This window comes from Argopecten irradians, chromosome 1, assembly GCF_041381155.1.
Source record: "Argopecten irradians isolate NY chromosome 1, Ai_NY, whole genome shotgun sequence".
NCBI lineage: Eukaryota > Metazoa > Mollusca > Bivalvia > Pectinida > Pectinidae > Argopecten > Argopecten irradians.
In genome coordinates this window covers 75121013-75144659 of record NC_091134.1, presented here as the reverse complement: position 1 = coordinate 75144659, position 23647 = coordinate 75121013, and the positions used below count along the sequence as shown (strand labels likewise).

The 23647-nt window shown below is 35.9% G+C and overlaps 1 protein-coding gene across 3 annotated transcripts in view; it reads left to right on the top strand.

Moving 5' to 3' along the window:
• Window positions 1-23647, top strand: part of LOC138308070 (USP6 N-terminal-like protein) — a 120928-nt gene that overhangs the window by 78709 nt on the left and 18572 nt on the right. For all 3 annotated transcript variants that reach the window (XM_069249034.1, XM_069249027.1, XM_069249021.1), the window contains 3 exons: window positions 2075-2129; window positions 12085-12179; window positions 19847-19912. In XM_069249034.1, the coding sequence (XP_069105135.1) occupies window positions 2075-2129; window positions 12085-12179; window positions 19847-19912 (216 nt within the window). The remainder of the gene's footprint in view (window positions 1-2074; window positions 2130-12084; window positions 12180-19846; window positions 19913-23647) is intronic.

The following is a 23647-nucleotide window of genomic DNA, read 5'->3' as shown; positions in this document are numbered from 1 at the left end:
GGTGAAGAGGTGAGTCCCTTAGCACCATTACTCATGTATATAGGTGAAGAGGTGAGTCCCTTGGCATTATTACTCATATATATGGGCGAAGAAGTGAGTTCCTTGGGACTATTACTCATGTATATGGGTGAAGAAGTGAGTCCATTGTCACTATTACTCCTGTATATGGGTGAAGAGGTGAGTCCATTGTCACTATTACTCATGTATATGGGTGAAGAAGTGAGTTCCTTGGGACTATTACTCATGTATATGGGTGAAGAAGTGAGTCCATTGTCACTATTACTCATGTATATGGGTGAAGAAGTGAGTCCATTGTCACTATTAACTACTCATGTATATGGGTGAAGAAGTGAGTCCTTAATTTCACTATTACTCATGTATATGGGTGAAGAAGTGAGTCCATTGTCACTATTACTCCTGTATATGGGTGAAGAAGTGAGTCCTTTAATTATCACTATTACTCATGTATATGGGTAGGTGAGTTCCTTGGGATCACTATTACTCATGTATATGGGTGAAGAAGTGAGTCCATTGTCACTATTACTCATGTATATGGGTGAAGAGGTGAGTCCTTTAATTATCACTATTACTCATGTATATGGGTGAAGAAGTGAGTCCATTGTCACTATTACTCATGTATATGGGTGAAGAAGTGAGTCCATTGTCACTATTACTCCTGTATATGGGTGAAGAAGTGAGTCCTTTAATTATCACTATTACTCATGTATATGGGTGAAGAAGTGAGTCCATTGTCACTATTACTCATGTATATGGGTGAAGAAGTGAGTCCTTTAATTATCACTATTACTCATGTATATGGGTGAAGAAGTGAGTCCTTTAATTGTCACTATTACTCATGTATATGGGTGAAGAAGTGAGTCCATTGTCACTATTACTCATGTATATGGGTGAAGAAGTGAGTCCATTGTCACTATTACTCGTATATGGGTGAAGAAGTTATGAGTCCTTTAATTATCACTATTACTCATGTATATGGGTGAAGAAGTGAGTTCCTTGGGACTATTACTCATGTATATGGGTGAAGAAGTGAGTCCATTGTCACTATTACTCATGTATATGGGTGAAGAAGTGAGTCCATTGTCACTATTACTCATGTATATGGGTGAAGAAGTGAGTCCATTGTCACTATTACTCATGTATATGGGTGAAGAAGTGAGTCCATTGTCACTATTACTCATGTATATAGGTGAAGAAGTGAGTCCCTTGGGACTATTACTCATGTATATGGGTGAAGAAGTGAGTCCATTGTCACTATTACTCATGTATATGGGTGAAGAGTAAATATTCACCAAGCTTATTGAAACTTGGTATGTAGACTAACACTGGAAAGATCTTGGATAAGTTCGGAAATCAACCTGATTCAATCTTGAATAACAGAGTTATTTCCCTTTGCAATAATAATTATTGAACCTTATGTATGTAGACTAACATTAGAAATATCTCGAACAAGTTCGAAAAGCAGCTTGATCCGAGGATATTTTACGGAGTTATTGCCCTTTGCACTAATAATTATTATTGAACCTTGTGAATATAATAACTTGAATAAATATGCACTCAGCTCCATGAGACTTTGAATTTAGAATAAAATTGGAAAAAATCTCGGACAAGTTTGAAAATCGGCCTGATTAGATTGTAACTTACAGAGTTATTGCCCTTTGCAATTATAATTATTGAATCTTGTAAACATGATAACTTGAGTAAATATATGCACCAAGCTTAATGAAACTTTGTATGTATACTTTCAAACAAGTATGAAAGTAAGCTTGATTTGACTCTAACTTATTTGCCCTTTGCAATAATAATTATTGAACCGTGTAATGTGAGTAAATATGCATCAAGCTTAATGAAACTTTGTATGTATACCTGTTAGGTGTATGTTCCTATTTCATAAACAAAAGAAAACAGTTTGCTAGTAAATTACATAACTAATTTGTATCAAATATCAGGTGACCAGTAAGGCCCATGGGCCTCTTTTTTATATTGTCTAGGGACAGTTGTGTTCATATAGTTGCAAAAGGTAATTTCAGGTCTGTATATCTGTTTTTATTTGTAGGAAGCCTTTTGGGCCATATCACAACTGTTTTCCTCAAAGAAACATGGACTGCATGGTAAGAGTTCACAAAGGCATTGTAATCAAATATAATTCTCAAATTATGAAATCCGGATTATGAAATCACAGTAGAACTTTTAAGTGTACATAAATATTGTTATACCCTCATAAAAATCAGCATGAGTCATCTGTAACTTACAGCGTTATTGTGCTTTGCATAATCATTATTATAGGACCTTGTGAACACACATTGCCCTTTGCATAATCATTATTATAGGACCTTGTGAACACACATTGCCCTTTGCATAATAATTATTATAGGACCTTGTGAACACATATTGCCCTTTGCATAATTATTATTATAGGACCTTGTGAACACACATATTGCCCTTTGCATAATTATTATTATAGGACCTTGTGAACACACATTGCCCTTTGCATAATCATTATTATAGGACCTTGTGAACACACATTGCCCTTTGCATAATAATTATTATAGGACCTTGTGAACACATTTTGCCCTTTGCATAATTATTATTATAGGACCTTGTGAACACACATTGCCCTTTGCATAATCATTATTATAGGACCTTGTGAACACACATTGCCCTTTGCACTAATCATTATTATAGGACCTTGTGAACACACATTGCCCTTTGCATAATAATTATTATAGGACCTTGTGAACACACATTGCCCTTTGCATAATTATTATTATAGGACCTTGTGAACACACATTGCCCTTTGCATAATCATTATTATAGGACCTTGTGAACACACATTGCCCTTTGCATAATAATTATTATAGGACCTTGTGAACACATATTGCCCTTTGCATAATCATTATTATAGGACCTTGTGAACACACATTGCCCTTTGCATAATTATTATTATAGGATCTTGTGAACACACATTGCCCTTTGCATAATCATTATTATAGGACCTTATGAACACACATTGCCCTTTGCATAATCATTATTATATGACCTTATGAACACATATTGCCCTTTGCATAATTATTATTATAGGACCTTGTGAACACACATTGCCCTTTGCATAATCATTATTATAGGACCTTGTGAACACACATTGCCCTTTGCACTAATCATTATCATAGGACCTTGTGAACACACATTGCCCTTTGCATAATTATTATTATAGGACCTTATGAACACACATTGCCCTTTGCACTAATAATTATTATAGGACCTTATGAACACACATTGCCCTTTGCATAATTATTATTATAGGATCTTGTGAACACACATTGCCCTTTGCACTAATCATTATTATAGAACCTTTTGAACACACATTGCCCTTTGCACTAATAATTATTATAGGACCTTGTGAACACACATTGCCCTTTGCACTAATCATTATTATAGGACCTTGTGAACACACATTGCCCTTTGCATAATTATTATTATAGGACCTTGTGAACATACATTGCCCTTTGCACTAATAATTATTATATGACCTTGTGAACACACATTGCCCTTTGCATAATTATTATTATAGGATCTTGTGAACACACATTGCCCTTTGCATAATAATTATTATAGGACCTTATGAACACACATTGCCCTTTGCACTAATAATTATTATATGACCTTGTGAACACACATTGCCCTTTGCATAATTATTATTATAGGACCTTGTGAACACACATTGCCCTTTGCATAATCATTATTATAGGACCTTGTGAACACACATTGGCCCTTGGCATGATCATTATTATTGGACCTTGTGAACACACATTGCCCTTTGCATAATCATTATTATAGGACCTTATGAACACACACACACATTGCCCTTTGCACTAATAATTATTATAGGACCTTGTGAACACACTTGAACACACATTGCCCTTTGCATAATAATTATTATAGGATCTTGTGAACACACATTGCCCTTTGCACTAATAATTATTATAGGACCTTGTGAACACACATTGCCCTTTGCATAATAATTATTATAGGACCTTGTGAACACACATTGCCCTTTGCACTAATAATTATTATAGGACCTTATGAACACACATTGCCCTTTGCACTAATAATTATTATAGGACCTTGTGAACACACATTGCCCTTTGCACTAATAATTATTATAGGACCTTGTGAACACACATTGCCCTTTGCACTAATAATTATTATAGGACCTTGTGAACACACATTGCCCTTTGCACTAATCATTATTATAGGACCTTGTGAACACACATTGCCCTTTGCACTAATCATTATTATAGGACCTTGTGAACACATATTGCCCTTTGCATAATTATTATTATAGGACCTTGTGAACACATATTGCCCTTTGCATAATTATTATTATAGGACCTTGTGAACACACATTGCCCTTTGCATAATTATTATTATAGGACCTTGTGAACACACATTGCCCTTTGCATAATCATTATTATAGGACCTTGTGAACACACATTGGCCCTTGGCATGATCATTATTATTGGACCTTGTGAACACACATTGCCCTTTGCATAATCATTATTATAGGACCTTATGAACACACATTGCCCTTTGCACTAATAATTATTATAGGACCTTGTGAACACACATTGCCCTTTGCACTAATAATTATTATAGGACCTTGTGAACACACATTGCCCTTTGCATAATAATTATTATAGGATCTTGTGAACACACATTGCCCTTTGCGCTAATAATTATTATAGGACCTTGTGAACACACATTGCCCTTTGCACTAATAATTATTATAGGACCTTGTGAACACACATTGCCCTTTGCATAATAATTATTATAGGACCTTATGAACACACATTGTTCTTTGCACTAATAATTATTATAGGACCTTGTGAACACACATTGCCCTTTGCATAATAATTATTATAGGACCTTATGAACACACATTGCCCTTTGCACTAATAATTATTATAGGACCTTGTGAACACACATTGCCCTTTGCACTAATAATTATTATAGGACCTTGTGAACATACATTGCCCTTTGCACTAATAATTATTATAGGACCTTATGAACACACATTGCCCTTTGCACTAATCATTATTATAGGATCTTGTGAACACACATTGCCCTTTGCATAATAATTATTATAGGATCTTGTGAACACACATTGCCCTTTGCACTAATAATTATTATAGGACCTTATGAACACACATTGCCCTTTGCACTAATCATTATTATAGGACCTTGTGAACACACATTGCCCTTTGCACTAATCATTATTATAGGACCTTGTGAACACATATTGCCCTTTGCATAATTATTATTATAGGACCTTGTGAACACATATTGCCCTTTGCATAATTATTATTATAGGACCTTGTGAACACACATTGCCCTTTGCATAATTATTATTATAGGACCTTTTGAACACACATTGCCCTTTGCACTAATCATTATTATAGGACCTTGTGAACACACATTGCCCTTTGCATAATCATTATTATAGGACCTTGTGAACACACATTGCCCTTTGCATAATCATTATTATAGGACCTTGTGAACACACATTGCCCTTTGCATAATAATTATTATAGGACCTTGTGAACACACATTGCCCTTTGCATAATCATTATTATAGGACCTTGTGAACACATATTGCCCTTTGCACTAATCATTATTATATGACCTTGTGAACACACATTGCCCTTTGCATAATAATTATTATAGGATCTTGTGAACACACATTGCCCTTTGCATAATTATTATTATAGTACCTTGTGAACACACATTGCCCTTTGCATAATAATTATTATAGGACCTTGTGAACACACATTGCCCTTTGCATAATTATTATTATAGGACCTTGTGAACACACATTGCCCTTTGCACTAATCATTATTATAGGACCTTGTGAACACACATTGCCCTTTGCACTAATCATTATTATAGGATCTTGTGAACACACATTGTTCTTTGCACTAATAATTATTATAGGACCTTGTGAACACACATTGCCCTTTGCATAATAATTATTATAGGACCTTATGAACACACATTGCCCTTTGCACTAATAATTATTATAGGACCTTGTGAACACACATTGCCCTTTGCACTAATAATTATTATAGGACCTTATGAACACACATTGCCCTTTGCACTAATAATTATTATAGGACCTTATGAACACACATTGCCCTTTGCACTAATAATTATTATAGGACCTTGTGAACACACATTGCCCTTTGCATAATAATTATTATAGGATCTTGTGAACACACATTGCCCTTTGCACTAATAATTATTATAGGACCTTATGAACACACATTGCCCTTTGCACTAATCATTATTATAGGATCTTGTGAACACACATTGCCCTTTGCATCATAATTATTATAGGACCTTATGAACACACATTGCCCTTTGCACTAATCATTATTATAGGACCTTTTGAACACACATTGCCCTTTGCACTAATAATTATTATAGGACCTTATGAACACACATTGCCCTTTGCACTAATCATTATTATAGGACCTTGTGAACATACATTGCCCTTTGCATAATAATTATTATAGGACCTTATGAACACACATTGCCCTTTGCACTAATCATTATTATAGGACCTTGTGAACACATATTGCCCTTTGCATAATTATTATTATAGGACCTTGTGAACACACATTGCCCTTTGCATAATAATTATTATAGGATCTTGTGAACACACATTGCCCTTTGCACTAATCATTATTATAGGACCTTGTGAACACACATTGCCCTTTGCACTAATCATTATTATAGGACCTTGTGAACACACATTGCCCTTTGCATAATAATTATTGTAGGATCTTGTGAACACACATTGCCCTTTGCACTAATCATTATTATAGGACCTTATGAACACACATTGCCCTTTGCACTAATAATTATTATAGGACCTTGTGAACACACATTGCCCTTTGCACTAATAATTATTATAGGACCTTGTGAACACACATTGCCCTTTGCACTAATCATTATTATAGGACCTTGTGAACACACATTGCCCTTTGCACTAATAATTGTTATTGGACCTTGTGAACATGATAACTTAGTAAATATGCAGCAAGCTTAAGATAAAACTTTTGTATGTAGTCTAACATTGGCTAGATCTTGGACAAGTTCGAAAATCAGTGTGATACAACTGTTATTTAATATGTAGTTATTGTCCTTTGAAATGATAATTAATTTTGGACCTTGTGAACACAATAACTTGAGTAAATATGCCTTCAGCTTTATGAAACTTTGTATTTAGAATACCATTCGAAAGATCGGACAAGTTTGAAAATCAGCTTGAGTTGTTGCTCTTTGCAATAATAATTGTTATTGGACCATGTGAACATGAAGAAAATCGGCTTGAATCGACTGTAACTTGCAGAGTTGTTGCTCTTTGCAATAATAATTGTTATTGGACCATGTGAACATGAGGAAAATCAGCTTTAATCAACTGTAACTTACAGAGTTGTTGCTCTTTGCAATAATAATTGTTATTGGACCATGTGAACATGAAGAAAATCGGCTTGAATCGACTGTAACTTACAGAGTTGTTGCTCTTTGCAATAATAATTGTTATTGGACCATGTGAACATGAGGAAAATCGGCTTGAATCAACTGTAACTTGCAGAGTTGTTGCTCTTTGCAATAATAATTGTTATTGGACCATATGAACATGAAGAAAATCGGCTTGAATCGACTGTAACTTGCAGAGTTGTTGCTCTTTGCAATAATAATTGTTATTGGACCATGTGAACATGAGGAAAATCGGCTTGAATCGACTGTAACTGACAGAGTTGTTGCTCTTTGCAATAATAACTATTATTGGACCTTGTGAACATGATAACTTGAGTAAATATGCACAAGATTAAAGTTACTAAATCATTAGATTTACATAGATTTTTTAGGGTTTTTGACTTCCTACAAACGTTCTTATACCTGAAATTAGAAAGTTTTCAAAATTACAACATTTAATTTGAACTATTGGCAATGTTTATCAACGTTAAAATATCGCCAAACACAACAAGAAATTATATCTGTCGGCATTGAATGTTTACAACGGAAAGAACCGAGTGCAACTTTGAGTTCGGAATCGAGGTCGCTGAAAATCTCATCCGGCTAATGGATATAGATGTAATAACACCACTAAGAGGCAACTTAAATTTTATCGGTTACATTGGCCTGATTAAGCGTAATAGCCGTTACATTTACAGCGTATCTCAGTGGCGTAGAAAGAAACGTAATGGGGGGGGGGGGGGGAGGCAAAGGTCCTCAATATTTGGACCCCCCCCCTCCTCGCCCCGTACCCACAGGAGGAGATTGATTCTTTAATTCAACACACAACCATATATACTTTATAAACTTTTTTCATATATCGTTGAGTAGAATCCTTGTACACATTTATAGACAGTGGCGTCGATAAACGGAAACTAATGAATACGCAAATTGCCATGCTAGCGCCAAAGGTGCAACATTTTGGTGATTGGGGGGCGACAATCTCCTACGAGAAAAAAAAATATTACGATTTAGAATGGCTAAGATGAGTTTAACGATGCATTTTGATGAATTTGCGAGCACCGAAGACGCGAGAATTTGGTGTTACATTACGATTTAGAATTTTACGATGCATTTTGATGAATGTGGGAGCGCCTGAAGGCGCGAGATTTGGGTGTTTGAGGAGGTCCGAGGGTCTCCCCCGGGTAAAAATATTAAATTTAGAATGGCTGTGATGAGTTTTACGATATATTTTAATGATTTTAAAGCGTTCTTAACATAATACTTTTTTTTTTTATTTAAAGTTACCTGCTTTAAGAATTGGTAATTGTGAATGCCGTCACATCTATGCAACTCGATCTGAACATACTGGCTTCACACCATCGGTACATTGTTGTTTAACACAAAATAATAATGAATTAATTGTTTTGCTAAGTCATATAAACAGATGAATCTTTTAAGAGACATTTTTTAAAATAGTACGTAGAATCCCCTGATTGACATTTTAAGTCTAGTTCACGAAAATGTGCAGGAGGAACCTTTTTTCTTTCAAATGTGCAATTTTAGAACATTTCAGTCGGCGAAAAATGGTGGGGGGGGGGCCAACAAGAAATGTTTGCCCTCGTCCTGGGAAACGGGGAGGCAATTGCCCCCCCCCCCCCCCCCCCCCGACCCCCTCCAACCCCGACCCCCACCTCCCACACCCGCTTCCTACGCCCCTGTATCTACATTGCCAAGTAAAACAGTATAGTTCTATGAAGCTTTAGAGTATTTCATGGAAATATGACAAGAAGTGAGAGGTATTTTCACCCGTTAGTTATGTATATATCATACATGAATACAGGTGTACATGTACATTATTAAGCAAACATATATGTGCTTAGGTCTACAATGTATATGTAAGGTATATTTTTGCTTTGAATACATAAAAGTAAACATAAAATTTAGATATATAGTTAGGCTGATTTTTTTAAAGTAAATCAGATGTAAAAAAGTTATATAACTAGTGACATATAGGGAAATGTCCATTAGACGGATAGAGACTATAACTAGGTATATATAGGGAATGTCCATTAGACGGATAGACACTATAACTAAGGATATATAGGGAATTTCCATTAGACGGATATATATTATAGCTAGGGCTATATAAGGAAAGTCCATTAGACGGATAAAGACTATAACTAGAGATATATAGGGAATGCCCATTAGACGGATAGACATTATAACTAAGGATATTGATATAATGATAAAAGAAATACACGTACTTACTTAGTCCGCTAAACATGCCTATATTATTAGTTTTTCGCCATTTTTTCCATATTATAAAGGCTATATATTAGGCAATTTTTTTAAAAGCCTAATAATATTGGCAGGTTTAGCGGAATAGTATATAATATCATGACAAATGAAAATAAAATAATGGTAGAAGCAAGTATAAAACCATATGATATAATGAAAACCCTTCTTTATGGCTACAAAAACCTGTACAGTATAGGATTATTTACACTTAGAAACTCTTCACAAAACTTTTGCATACGTTTCAACGTTTATTAGATTAACACAGTAATCAGGAACCTGTAGTCGATAAATTTGTGTTTTCAATCGATAGTAGATATGTCCATTAGACAGATGAGATTTCCTTCGATCGGATGTTTGGAATGTTCACGCGTCGCGCATGCACATAGGGGTTGTTTACACTCGCCGAAAGATAATAATATGAAATAGTGACTAGGTCGGTCCTATTTATTTTCAGTTTTTCTCCATTTTGAACAAAATTGTTATACAAACTTTTAAATATTGTTATTAACACAAAGTACACAACTTTTACAGTTAATTTTAGTCCTATAATTCTTTTTATCTTTTATTACATGATTTTTTAGCGATTTAGTCCCTTTAATGAAACTTTGGATGTAGGCTAACATTGAAAAGATCTTGGAAGCAAGAGTTTGAAAATCAGCACGATTTGACTGTAATTTATGGAGTTATTGCCCTTTTCCCTAATGATTGTTATTGGATCTTGGTTGTGAACATGATAACTTGACAATATTCACCAAAATTAGCTTAACATTGTAGGTAGACTAACATTAATAGAAACAAATATGAAAAATGTTCTTATTCCATCATAACTGATGGAGTTATTTCCCCTTGAAATAATCATTTTTATTGGAACTTGTGAACACGATAACTCGAGTAAATATTTTCTGAACTTTCTGAAATCATGTATGCAGATTAGATAATTGGCATTATTTGGTTATAAGTGAAGGAGTTATTACCCTTTGCAAAAATAATTATTATTAGAACTTATAAATTACATCCAGTTTCTCATCAGTCCAACATCCATGGAAAGCCTTACCGCTTGTAGTGATATATTGTAGGAACAAAATACATCAGCTGGCTAGTAAATGACATTACTATTTTGTATCAAATATCAGGTGACCGTTAAGGCCCATGGGCCTCTTGTTTATTCTACCCCATTGGACAGAGGTGTATCTACACTTCTCCGGTGAGAGTAAGCATATAAGCAGTCCTGCAGGTAGGGTGTTAGCATTTACCCGCTGCCCCTATCGCATAATCGTAAAAGGCAACTAAATTTAGGATCATATTTCTTTCTTCCTAACTTAGTTTCTTCTACTTAATGTTTCTATTGACACTACCTCCCATTTGACCTTTGTTTGAGCGTTGACCTCGTGAGAAAGGCTCTGGGTTCTGTCCCTGGCTGAGACACACCATAGTAAACATTCATTTCATTGTTGAGTCGCTCAAGTACCATTAATTCCTGATTGACAACATTTAGAATCTTTCTGTGATGTGTTCCACTTGTGGCCCAAATGACAACATTTAGAATCTTTCTGTGATGTGTTCCACTTTCTGGTTCATTGTGCCAGAATCTTTCTTTCTGTGATGTGTTCCACTTGTGGCCCAAATGACAACATTAGAATCTTTCTGTGATGTGTTCACTTGTGGCCCAAATGACAACATTAGAATCTTTCTGTGATGTGTTCCACTTGTGGCCCAAATGACAACATTTAGAATCTTTCTGTGATGTGTTCCACTTGTGGCCCAAATGACAACATTTAGAATCTTTCTGTGATGTGTTCCACTTGTGGCCCAAATGACAACATTTAGAATCTTTCTGTGATGTGTTCCACTTGTGGCCCAAATGACAACATTTAGAATCTTTCTGTGATGTGTTCCACTTGTGGCCCAAATGACAACATTTAGAATCTTTCTGTGATGAGTCGCTCAAGTACCACTTGTGGCCCAAATGACAACATTTAGAATCTTTCTGTGATGTGTTCCACTTGTGGCCCAAATGACAACATTTAGAATCTTTCTGTGATGTGTTCCACTTGTGGCCCAAATGACAACATTTAGAATCTTTCTGTGATGTGTTCCACTTGTGGCCCAAATGACAACATTTAGAATCTTTCTGTGATGTGTTCCACTTGTGACCCTTTGGGCTGTGAAGAGCTCTACTCTTATTGATATTATAGAAACTTATGTTTACAATAGTGAAACAAATTCATGAATTTTTCATTGCAGGTTTTTTCATTCCTGGATTTCCAAAGCTGTTGAGATTTCAGGAACACCATGACAACATTCTTAAAAAATTCATGCCGAAACTTCGCAGATTTTTTGTAAGTAATTTAAACTAAATTTAAACTAAAGTAAATCTGAAATTCCTGGCATGTTATAACTCTGGTAGAATGTTTATAAGATATTACCAGCTTTAACATCAATTTGTACAACTTGACATATAATTAAACATGACTCTTTGATTGGTTTGTATTAAGATAGCTACACATATAATTAAACATGACTCTTTGATTGGTTTGTATTAAGATAGCTACACATATAATTAAACATGACTCTTTGATTGGTTTGTATTAAGATAGCTACACATATAATTAAACATGACTTTTGATTGGTTTGTATTAAGATAGCTATGGTTATATGCCAGTGTTTCGGAATATTTCTGGTTCTGATGTTTGTCTGACTTTGGATGCTTTCCATATCCTTATTTGGACAAAATGACTTACATGATGAATAAGAATATGCAAATATAAAATTATAAATGTGATCTACATTATCAAAAATAACTTCAAAAGGTACGTCACTCGTATTGAAATGTATTAATATCAAGATTTTGTAAAAATGTTTTATTGACATTTAGATATTTATCCTCATCTCATTCTTAATTATACAGCCCCAATGTACTGATATTTGGCCTGTAGCATGCTGGGATGAAGGGCTACCAAGTTTGTTCAAATGACCTTCATTGAAGGTCACAGGGGTTAAAAAGGCTAAAAAATTTAAATGACTTCTCAAGAACCGAAAGGCCCAAAGTACAGATATTTGACCTGTAGCATACTGGGATGAAGGGCTACCCAGTTGTTCAAATGAATGACGGTGACCTTCATTCAAGGTCACAGGGGTCAAACAGTTTGAAATCTTTAAACGACTCTTTGTGTATAATTAAGAGACCTAGTTACCTGATATTGATTGTGTCACATGCTGGGATAAAGGGTGGCCCTGCAGGTAGGGCGTTAGAATTTTACCTGCTGCCCCAATTGAATGATCGTAAAAGGCGACTAAATTTAGGATCTTATCTTTTCTCTTCTTCCGAACTGACAGTAATCTTTCCTAATGCCTCACTTGGCCCCACCTCACTTTTGGCCTTGAGTTGAGCGTTCGCCCCTGTGAGGAAGGCTCTGGGTTCTGTCCCCTGGCCTTGACACACCAAAGTCTATAAAAATGGTAGTTTCTGCTCCTGCTTAGCGCTCAGCATACAGGGAGTGGGACGACTGGTTCGCCCGTTGTCAGTATAATGTGACCGGGTGGGATGTGTTGCTTAGTGTCTTCGGTGGCATGCTTCAGTAATATAGCACTATAAAAAGGGCAAAAGTTCCACTATACAAGAAGCTACCACATGAATATACTGCTGTCTCCCAGAACACGCACCTCGCACAACATACACGCAACACACCGCATACGTCATGGGAGGCCGTCCTTACATGACCATAGCTGTTAATAGGATGTTAATTAATCAAACAAACAAACAAACAAGGGATGAAGAGCTGTCAAGCTTGTTCGAATGAATGATCTTGATCTCCATTCAAGTTCACAGGGATCAAATAGGCTTAAATCTTTAAACAACTTCTTGTGAATAGAGGCCTAAAGACCTGATATTGGGACTGTAACTTTCTGGGATAACGGGCTACCAAGTTTTTAGCTCACCTGGTCCGAAGGACCAAGGTGAGCTTATGCCATACCGTGGCGTCCGGTGTCCGTCGTCCGTCGTCCGTCCGTCCGTCTGTCAACAATCGACTTCTTCTCCATAACAACTGGTCGGATTTCAACAAAATTTCACTGGTAGCATCCTTATGGGCTACTAACTGAAAATTGTACAAATGATGGGGCTGACCCCTCAGGGGCCTGAGGGGCGGGGCCAAAAGGGGTCAATTTGGCTATTTCCATTTAAACGACTTCTTCTCTGAAACTAAGCATGGGAGAGAACCCAAAATGCAATGGTAGCATCCTTATAGGGTGGGGATTCAAAATTGTACAAATGATGGGGCTGACCCCCTAGGGGCCTGAGGGGCGGGGTCAAAAGTAGGCAATTTGGCTATCTCCATATAAACGACTTCTTCTCTGAAACTAAGCATGGAATAGCATCCATAATGCAATTGTAGCATCTTTATAGGTTGGGGATTCAAAATTGTACAAATGATGTGGCTGACCCCCTGGAGGCCTGAGGGGCGGGGTCAAAAGGGGTCAATTTGGCTTTTCCATATGAATGACTTCTTCTCTGAAACTAAGCATGGGATAGCACTCATAATGCAATGGTAGCATCTTTATAGGGTGGGGATTCAAACTTGTACAAATGATGGGGCTGACCCACTAGGGGCCTGAGGGGCGGGGCCAAAAGGGGTCAATTTGGCTATTTCCATTTAAACGACTTCTTCTCTGAAACTAAGCATAAGAGAGAACCCAAAATGCAATGGTAGCATCCTTATAGGGTGGGGATTCAAAATTCTACAAATGATAAGGCTGACCCCTGGGGCCTGAGGGGCGGGGTCAAAAGGGGTCAATTTGGCTATTTCCATGTAAACGACTTCTTCTCTGAAACTAAGCATGTGGTAGCATCCTTATAGGGTGGGGAATCATTTGTGCAAATGATGGGGCTGACACCCTAGGGGCCTGAGGGGCAGGGTCAAAAGTAGTCAATTTGGCTATTTCCATATAAACGACTTCTTCTCTGAAACTAAGCAGGGAATAGCATCCATAATGCAATTGTAGCATCTTTATAGGGTGGGGATTCAAAATTGTACAAATGATGTGGCTGACCTCCCGGGGGCCTGAGGGGCGGGGTCAAAAGGGGTCAATTTGGCTTTTCCATATAAACGACTTCTTCTCTGAAACTAAGCATGGGATAGCACTCATAATGTAATGGTAGCATCGTTATAGGGTGGGGATTCAAAATTCTACAAATGATGGGGCTGACCCACTAGGGGCCTGAGGGGCGAGGTCAAAAGGGGTCAATTTGGCTATTTCCATATAAATGACTTCTTCTCTGCAACTAAGCATGGGATATATATATAAATAGCGCCCATAATGCTATGGTAGCATCCTTATAGGGTGATGATTCAAAATTGTGCAAATGATAGGGCTGACTCCGGGGGCCTGAGGGATGGGGTCAAAAGTGGTCAATATGACTATTTCCGTATAAACCACTTCTTCTCTGTAACTAAATATGGAATTACGCTCATAATGCAATGGTAGCATCCTTATAAGGTGGGGATTCAAAAATGTGCGAATCATGGGGCTGATCCCCCGGGGGCCTTTGGGATGGGTCAAAAGGGGTCAATTTGGCTATTTCTATATAAACAACTTTTTCTCTGCAACTAAACATGGCATAATGCTCATAATGCAATGGTAGCATCCTTAAATTGTACAAATGATAGGACTTTTGGAGTCAATTTGACTAATTTTTCTAATTGTAAGAGTCTTTGTGATAATTACAAAAAACAAAAACAAAAAACCAGGTGAGCGATACAGGCCCTCTGGGCCTCTTGTTCTAATTGTAAGAGTCTTTGTGATAATTACAAAAAAAAACAAAAAAAAAACAGGTGAGCGATACAGGCCCTCTGGGCCTCTTGTTTCAAATAGATGACCTTGACCTTCATTCAAGGTCACAGGGGGTATATAGGATACAAATTTTAAACGGTATTGTTGATAAATAAGAGGACTAGAGACCTGATATTGGGCATGTGACATGCTGGGATGAAGGGCTTCCAAATTTGTTGAAATGAATGACCTTGATCTTCATTCAAGGCCACAGGGATCAAATAGGCTAAAATCTTTAAAAAAGATCTTTTGTGAATAACTAAGAGGCCTAGAGACCTGATATTGGGCCTGTGACATGCTGGAATGAAGGCTACCAAGTGTGTTGAAATAAATGACCTTGATCTTCATTCAAGGCCACAGGGATCAAATAGGCTAAAATCTCTAAACAATTTCTTGTAAATAACTGAAAGTCTTAGAGACCTGATATTAGACTTGTAGCATAGTGGGGATCAAGGGACACCATATATTTATTAAAATGAATAACGTTCATTCTAGGTCTAATTCACCAAACATAGCAGCAGCTGAACTTCTTCTATTAAAAGAGTTCTTTTGTATTGCCTTAAGTGTTGGCTACTACTATAGTGTTGTATTATAAATAATAGTCAGATGATCGTTAAGGCCCATGGGTCTCTTGTTAATATGTGTAGTGCTTGTATTATAGTTATCTGGTATACTATATGTTTAGGACTTGCCCTTTAATGGCATCTAGCGGTGACTTGTACCATTTTAAACTTCCATTCATAAATTTCCTATTCATTGAATAATATTCCTTCGGACCAATCAGAATGTGGCCTTTCTATTACCTTCTGATTGGTAGAATACACAGACTGTTATACCAGTACTCCCTGACTGTTGTCTGTGTATATACACACAATCTATGCACACTGCTCTTGTTACTCATCTGTCTAACTTACATAATCTCTGTTAATGATAATTCAAATTGGACGTACAGTAAAATCCTGTTATATCGCCACCCGTTTTACCGCCAAACCCGCTAATCGCCATGAATTTATTCAGAACGGATTTCCCTCCATACAAATACACCTGTTATACCGCCAAACCCGTCTACCGCCATCCACCATCACATTCACGGCACAAATGATTAAAATAACACTATAATGACCTCGTTAATATTGCCAAATTCTGTTAATAGGGACAAATATGCATGTTTTCGTAAGGTGCTGGACTGCCGACTGACAGGTTATCAACTACACGCATTATGGCCGTACGACCGTGTGTATACAGTGAAATCAATTAACCATATGGGTAGACCTTTGTTATTGTTTTACAGGTAGGGGTCGCAAGTTGTGGTGAATAAAACTCACTTCTGTACATGTGTTTTTCTGACTATTAACGTTAGTTCTTTATTGACAAAAATGAATCCACAAGTCTGTTTTTTGCTATCACCGTTCATTTATATTGGACCATAAAATGCGACTAGCAATTTCTAGTGCGATATAAATATTACGTACGTGCAGAAGAATCTGTTATACTAATGAGATCAAATCATCGTCTGAGCGCCGTTTATTACCGGAGTACAATAACATGTTTTCATATTTGCAGACATTTGCACGGAAGCGAGGTCACGACCGCACTGCGCTTGTTCAGAACTTTTATTCTTCGTAAAAATATCATGTAACCGAGAAAATCCCAGCTAGCAGGCAATTACGGCACAATATATGTGAAATTTACTTTGATATCAGTTTAATTTTGGAACTATTCATATTACAAAATACTAAATGACCGTACAGTACACAGACTGACTAGAGCCTGTTTCAGCAAGACACCGCAGGATAACCTATGTTTAGATTAAATAAAGATTTCAACGACAATTCGGATATACTGCAAACTCGATATATCGCCAAAATCTAGGGAAACAGAAGGTGGCGATGTAACGGGGTTTTACTGCACTATCTAAGGCTTATGTCATGAGAGTGATTATAATATGGGTATGTTCCCGAGTACATAAATAGACTCCAACAGCTATTAACAGTTGACAATATTTATTACACACAAACGGAGACAGATAACCCTGAAATAAAAAGAACAATACCTGACAATACATAGGGACACGTAAATCTACCGGCTATAATATGATATATTTATACTGTAAAGTAATAAATATAATATACAGGTATTTATTTATTATAAATCGATAGTAAATTTTATTTTAGTTTCATGGTTATTACCTTTAGAAATAACATATAATTTACAGTCATTTGACTCTATGCATCGCCCTAACCTCACCGACCACGGCACGTGTGGTCCTTTATTATACAAATACATATTATAAAGGTTTATGGACAAGTTATTTAAAGAAGTTATAACAGAAAACTATAAAGTATATTAATTATATTGCATAATGAAGAATAAGTTAATTACTTTATTTCTAGTTATATATTAAATAAACATACCTTTCAGCATTGTGGCGATAAAGCACACAGGCTTCCAGCTATAGGTGGTACAATCTGTCCGGTGCCTATTTTCCATGTAATGTGTGGACACGCTTCCACTAGGGTGGGCGAGCATGTGCAAGGACAGGGTCATGCAGGGTCAATGTGACACACTCAACCAATCCTTTCACTCGCATCTCATACGTCATCAAAACAACTAACATACACACAGATTTACATGTACAGGACATTACATGACATATGGACATGTAAATTCAGACAATACACAGCGCATGTAGTTTTAACACCTAATATAAAACAATATTATATACACCGTGAATTCAAACACCGCGACACTTATAGACCTGAGAGTTATAAAGTAAAGAAATCAGAGGATCTTTCTAGATCTGTGTACATGAAAATCAGATCTGAGGTGAAGGCCATATAACATAAGGCTGCCCTCATGTGTACATGGTTTTACCTGAATAAGTGTATATGCAACACAAGGTCAAGGGCATAGGCCAAAGCTCATTTTTAGTAAATATAAGACTTTTGTTTTCTTTATTCTAAAATCTTTCATTTTATGTAGGAATTTTAATTAAGAAAAATGTCAAACAAAACATATATATATATTCTTTGATCAGTTGAATATTCTTGAAATAATTGATATCAAAGTCTTTATAATGGTTTATTTATTTCAATTTCGAAATTTATTTGATTTCATTCTACTTTTTGTTTCTGCTGCATTGTCATTTGCAGTACTTTGATTAATCTTCTCAAGTTCTACCACTAGGATTTGACTGAAAAATGCCTGAAATGATCCTGACACGATCCTAACAATGTGTTGTTAATTTTCGGGTCGATCCAAGATGGCCCCACAGCTGCCATCTTGAAAACAGATTTTGAACTTCTTCTCAAGTTCTACCTATGTGATTTGTCTAAAACTTAATTGAAAGGATCCTGACATGTCCCTACAAAGTAGTGTTATTTTCCGGGTTGATCTGAAATCCAACATAGCTGCCATATTGAAAACATATTTTGAACTTCTCCTCAAGTTCTACCTTTGCGATTTGGCTGAAACTTGCCTGGAATGTTTCTGATATGGTCCCGACAAAGTGTTGTTATTTTTCGGGTCAATCTGAAATTCAAGATAGCCACTACAGCCGCCATCTTAAAAACACATTTGGAACTTTTTTTCATGTTTTACCACTGCAATTTGGCTGAAACTTGAAATGATTCTGACATCCAAGATGGTCACCTAGACACAATATCTAATTAATTTCCTATTTAAAGGCCCACTACCTTTCCGGAGCAAAATTTAAAGGTTTCTTAAAAACATTAATAACAAAAGAAAATATATATCGATGGCTTAAGATGAGGTTACAACACCAAACATATACAAGATTTCCTGTCTAATGTCCGATAACAGTGGAGATTCATTTCGCTGTTTTGCCGTCTGGCGCAGTGATAGTCAACTACCGCGCGGCATTGAGGACGACGGCGGGAAACATAAAACGACCCGCGCTATGAAAATTAACATTTTATTTATTCTAATTAAACAGTTCTGAAGGTGATGATAAGTGTGCTAGTAAACGTATAGTTAATAACTTCTGCGACTCTACAAAATTATTGATCTCGTTTTACATTCCTATTTTAAAAATTAAAAGCCGTTTCGGAAAGGTAGTGGCCCTTTAAATATTGCCAAGGTTATCAGATGAACATTAAGGCCCTTGGGCCTCTTTTTTCTGAAATGTTTTGTAAATTGAGCTTTTTTATGGTTTTAGGATAAAAATGACATCTATACAACATTATATACTATCAAGTGGTTTCTGCAGTGCTTCTTGGATAGGGTAAGTACAAAGCTTATTAGATACAGAGATAGGATAAGTACACAGGTTATGTAGGATAGATACAGAGATAGGATAAGTACACAGGTTATGTACGATAGATACAGAGATAGAATAAGTACACAGGTTATGTAGGATAGATACAGAGATAGGATAAGTACACAGGTTATGTAGGATAGATACAGAGATAGGATAAGTACACAGGTTATGTAGGATAGATACAGAGATAGAGTGAGTACAAAGGTTATGTAGGATAGATACAGAGATAGAGTGAGTACACAGATTATGTAGGATAGATACAGAGATAGGATAAGTACACAGGTTATGTACGATAGATACAGAGATAGGGTGAGTACAAAGCTTATGTAGGATAGATACAGAGATAGAGTGAGTACAAAGGTTATGTAGGATAGATACAGAGATAGAGTGAGTACACAGATTATGTAGGATAGATACAGAGATAGGATAAGTACACAGGTTATGTACGATAGATACAGAGATAGGGTGAGTACACATGTTATGTATGATAGATACACAGATAGGATAAGTACACAGGTTATGTACGATAGATACAGAGATAGGGTGAGTACAAAGCTTATGTAGGACAGATACAGAGATAGGGTGAGTACACAGATTATGTACGATAGATACAGAGAGAGGGTAAGCACAAAGCTTATGTAGGATAGATACAGAGATAGAGTGAGTACACAGATTATGTAGGATAGATACAGAGATAGGGTGAGTACACAGATTATGTAGGATAGATACAGAGATAGTATAAGTACACATGTTATGTAGGATAGATACAGAGACAGAGTGAGTACACAGATTATGTAGGATAGATACAGAGATAGGATAAGTACACATGTTATGTAGGATAGATACAGAGACAGAGTGAGTACACAGATTATGTAGGATAGATACAGAGATAGGATAAGTACACAGGTTATGTACGATAGATACAGAGATAGGGTAAGCACAAAGCTTATGTAGGATAGATACAGAGATAGGGAAAGTACAAAGCTTATGTAGGATAGATACAGAGATAAAGTGAGTACACAGATTATGTAGGATAGATACAGAGATAGGGTGAGTACACAGATTATGTAGGATAGATACAGAGATAGGATAAGTACACAGGTTATGTAGGATACCCATACCGAAATAAAGTACAAAAAAAATACACTAAAAAAAGGTAAAAAAAAGCATGCTTTTTTTTACTCAATTTGGAACCGAACTTACCTCCCGGTTCCAAAATGAGTCAAAAAAAAGTACAAAAAGTACTAAAACAGGCTCATAAAAGCATGCTTTTAGTACACTCTATTGTTTTACACCATACAGAAAAAGTACAAAAAAAGTACTCTGTGGGGGGAAAAAAGTATAGTACTTTTATAGTACTTTTATAGGTAGGCCAAAAAGTACTAAAACAGTACAAAAAGTACAAAAAAAGTACTTTGTGGCGGAAAAAAAGTACAAAAAAGCACACAGTGTACTTTTTTTGACCTTTTCTTTTGTCTAGAAAAAGTACAAAAAAAGTACAGTACTTTTTTTAGTACTTTTCTATGTAGACCAAAAAGTACTAAAACAGTACAAAAAAAGTACAGTACTTTTTTAGTACTTTTTAACAAGCTCAAAACAAATTATAAACTGTATGAAAAATTTACTACTGATGTTGGTGGAAAAGTACCAAAATAATTAAGAATACAATATGAAAACCCAGGTGTACTCTTTCACTAATTTCAAATACTATGATAGAAATCTTATTTATTGATGGTTATAGGTGCCTCAGCTCACCTAGATGGACCTATTAGTATCTCTTATAACACAGAAAAAGTTTAGCAATGTTTTTCTTAAATGAAGATGCAATTCAAGGTTGTTGTTTTTTGTTCAAATAGACTTGTCTTAGTTAGTGCAGTGTTTTTTATGTGACACACAATCCAACCAAGATGGACCCACACATCAAGTTTAAAGATAGTACCTGGACATGGTAATGCACAGAAGAAACAAATAAATTAAGGGCCACACAATATTTACAACACAGCATTGTATTCAGAGATAAAACATGTGTAAATTGTTGAACATTGGCATCAGGTTTTGTCACAATGTTGTCTACAATATAAATTTCAATATGTCAATGCAATGAAATCCTGTCCAAATCTTTTCCCCTTGATCACTGTCCAGTGCAAGTCCATTACATGCTGTTTTTCATTCCATTTTCCTGGCAGTGAAAGCCTGAAAAAAGACAAAGACTTGTGCTGGAACAATAATGTTTGATGGATATATTAAAATGTTTTATTTTTTTGTTTGGCTCAAATAAATCTTTGCTTTAATTTTATACCATGCCATGTGTATGTATGTAACAACGTAAATTCCTCCATTTATTTTTCGAAGCACCCGCCTATATGAACGTACAATGAAGCCAGATACACTCCACACAGGATTACTGAGTTTTAGTGTCTAAAATGGCATCCATATTTTTACATAATTGATTTAAACATATTTTATTGCAAAATGTGCAATGGGATTGGGCACAAGTTATACAACTTATATAAAGCCCGTTCCCAAAAATAATAAAACATTCAAATTACAGACAAGATGGCATTTACAAGAGAATATATACATAATATATAAAGTTGTATTTGAGATAGAGAGAGAGGGAGAGAGTGAGGGAAGAACGAGAAAGAGAGAGGTGGGGGAGGGAGAGAGCTATTGTATAACCAGTATGCTCCTCAAGTTTCAACTCGTAATATACTATTATTTTAAAATCTAAAATCTACCCCTCCGATAAAGACGACAGAAGTTCTAAACCACTTTTCTTAACTTTCGACTTCTCAATGTTCAAATCATCCTGTCTTCGGTTTGTCTTTCTCCTGGTCACTCTAGGCTTTCTTTGAATATTCGTTTCTCTTTTGTCGTCAGTATCGGAGGGTTATACGAATATAATTTAAGTGTAAATACAAAACCAGTAAGATGTTGGGAGTAAGGCAGATATGGGAATATTTGATATTAATAGAAGGACGAAGTTAAAATCTATGAGTATCTTTGATATATTGCTGAGTGTGCATAAAGATTAATTCGTTTTCTTGTGTACTTAAGTTCATATTTCCAAAAAGTAATAAATTGACAGAGAGTGGAATAAATGAGTTTAGCTGTCGAAATAGAATGATTCTTTGGTCACTATATGAATTACAATTAAAAAAGAAATGCTGTGGATCTTCAACTGGGAAACCGCAATGACATTTTTTATCTGTTACAATATTGGCTCTGCATAAATGGCTACGTAATGAACTTGAACGATTTCTTAAGTTTGTATGTATAATGTTTAATTTACGGTCTCCAAAATAAAAAAAGTTGGGTATTACAGGTACGTCTTTGTTCTGGATAGCATGTTTAAAATTAGAGAATGACTCGCTATGTCTTGTGTTTATAGGTAACTGGTTCCATAAACGAACGGTAGACGGGAAAAAAGATATATTTGAATTATAAAATATAATGAAACATAATTGCTAGTAATAGCAATCTGAAACCAGGATAGATTGAAATATTTACCTGCAAAAGTGGCTTGATGACAGCTGTGGATTTTCAGTCTCTTTGATGAGGTGCATTCATTTTCAGTCATCAGCTATTCATTTGTTTTTGTTGACTGTTTCTTCTTCATAATTACTGTATTCTGAAAAGAAAGAAAAAAATATAGGATGTGCAATATGGATACAGTGTGAATGCATATGGTACAATAGT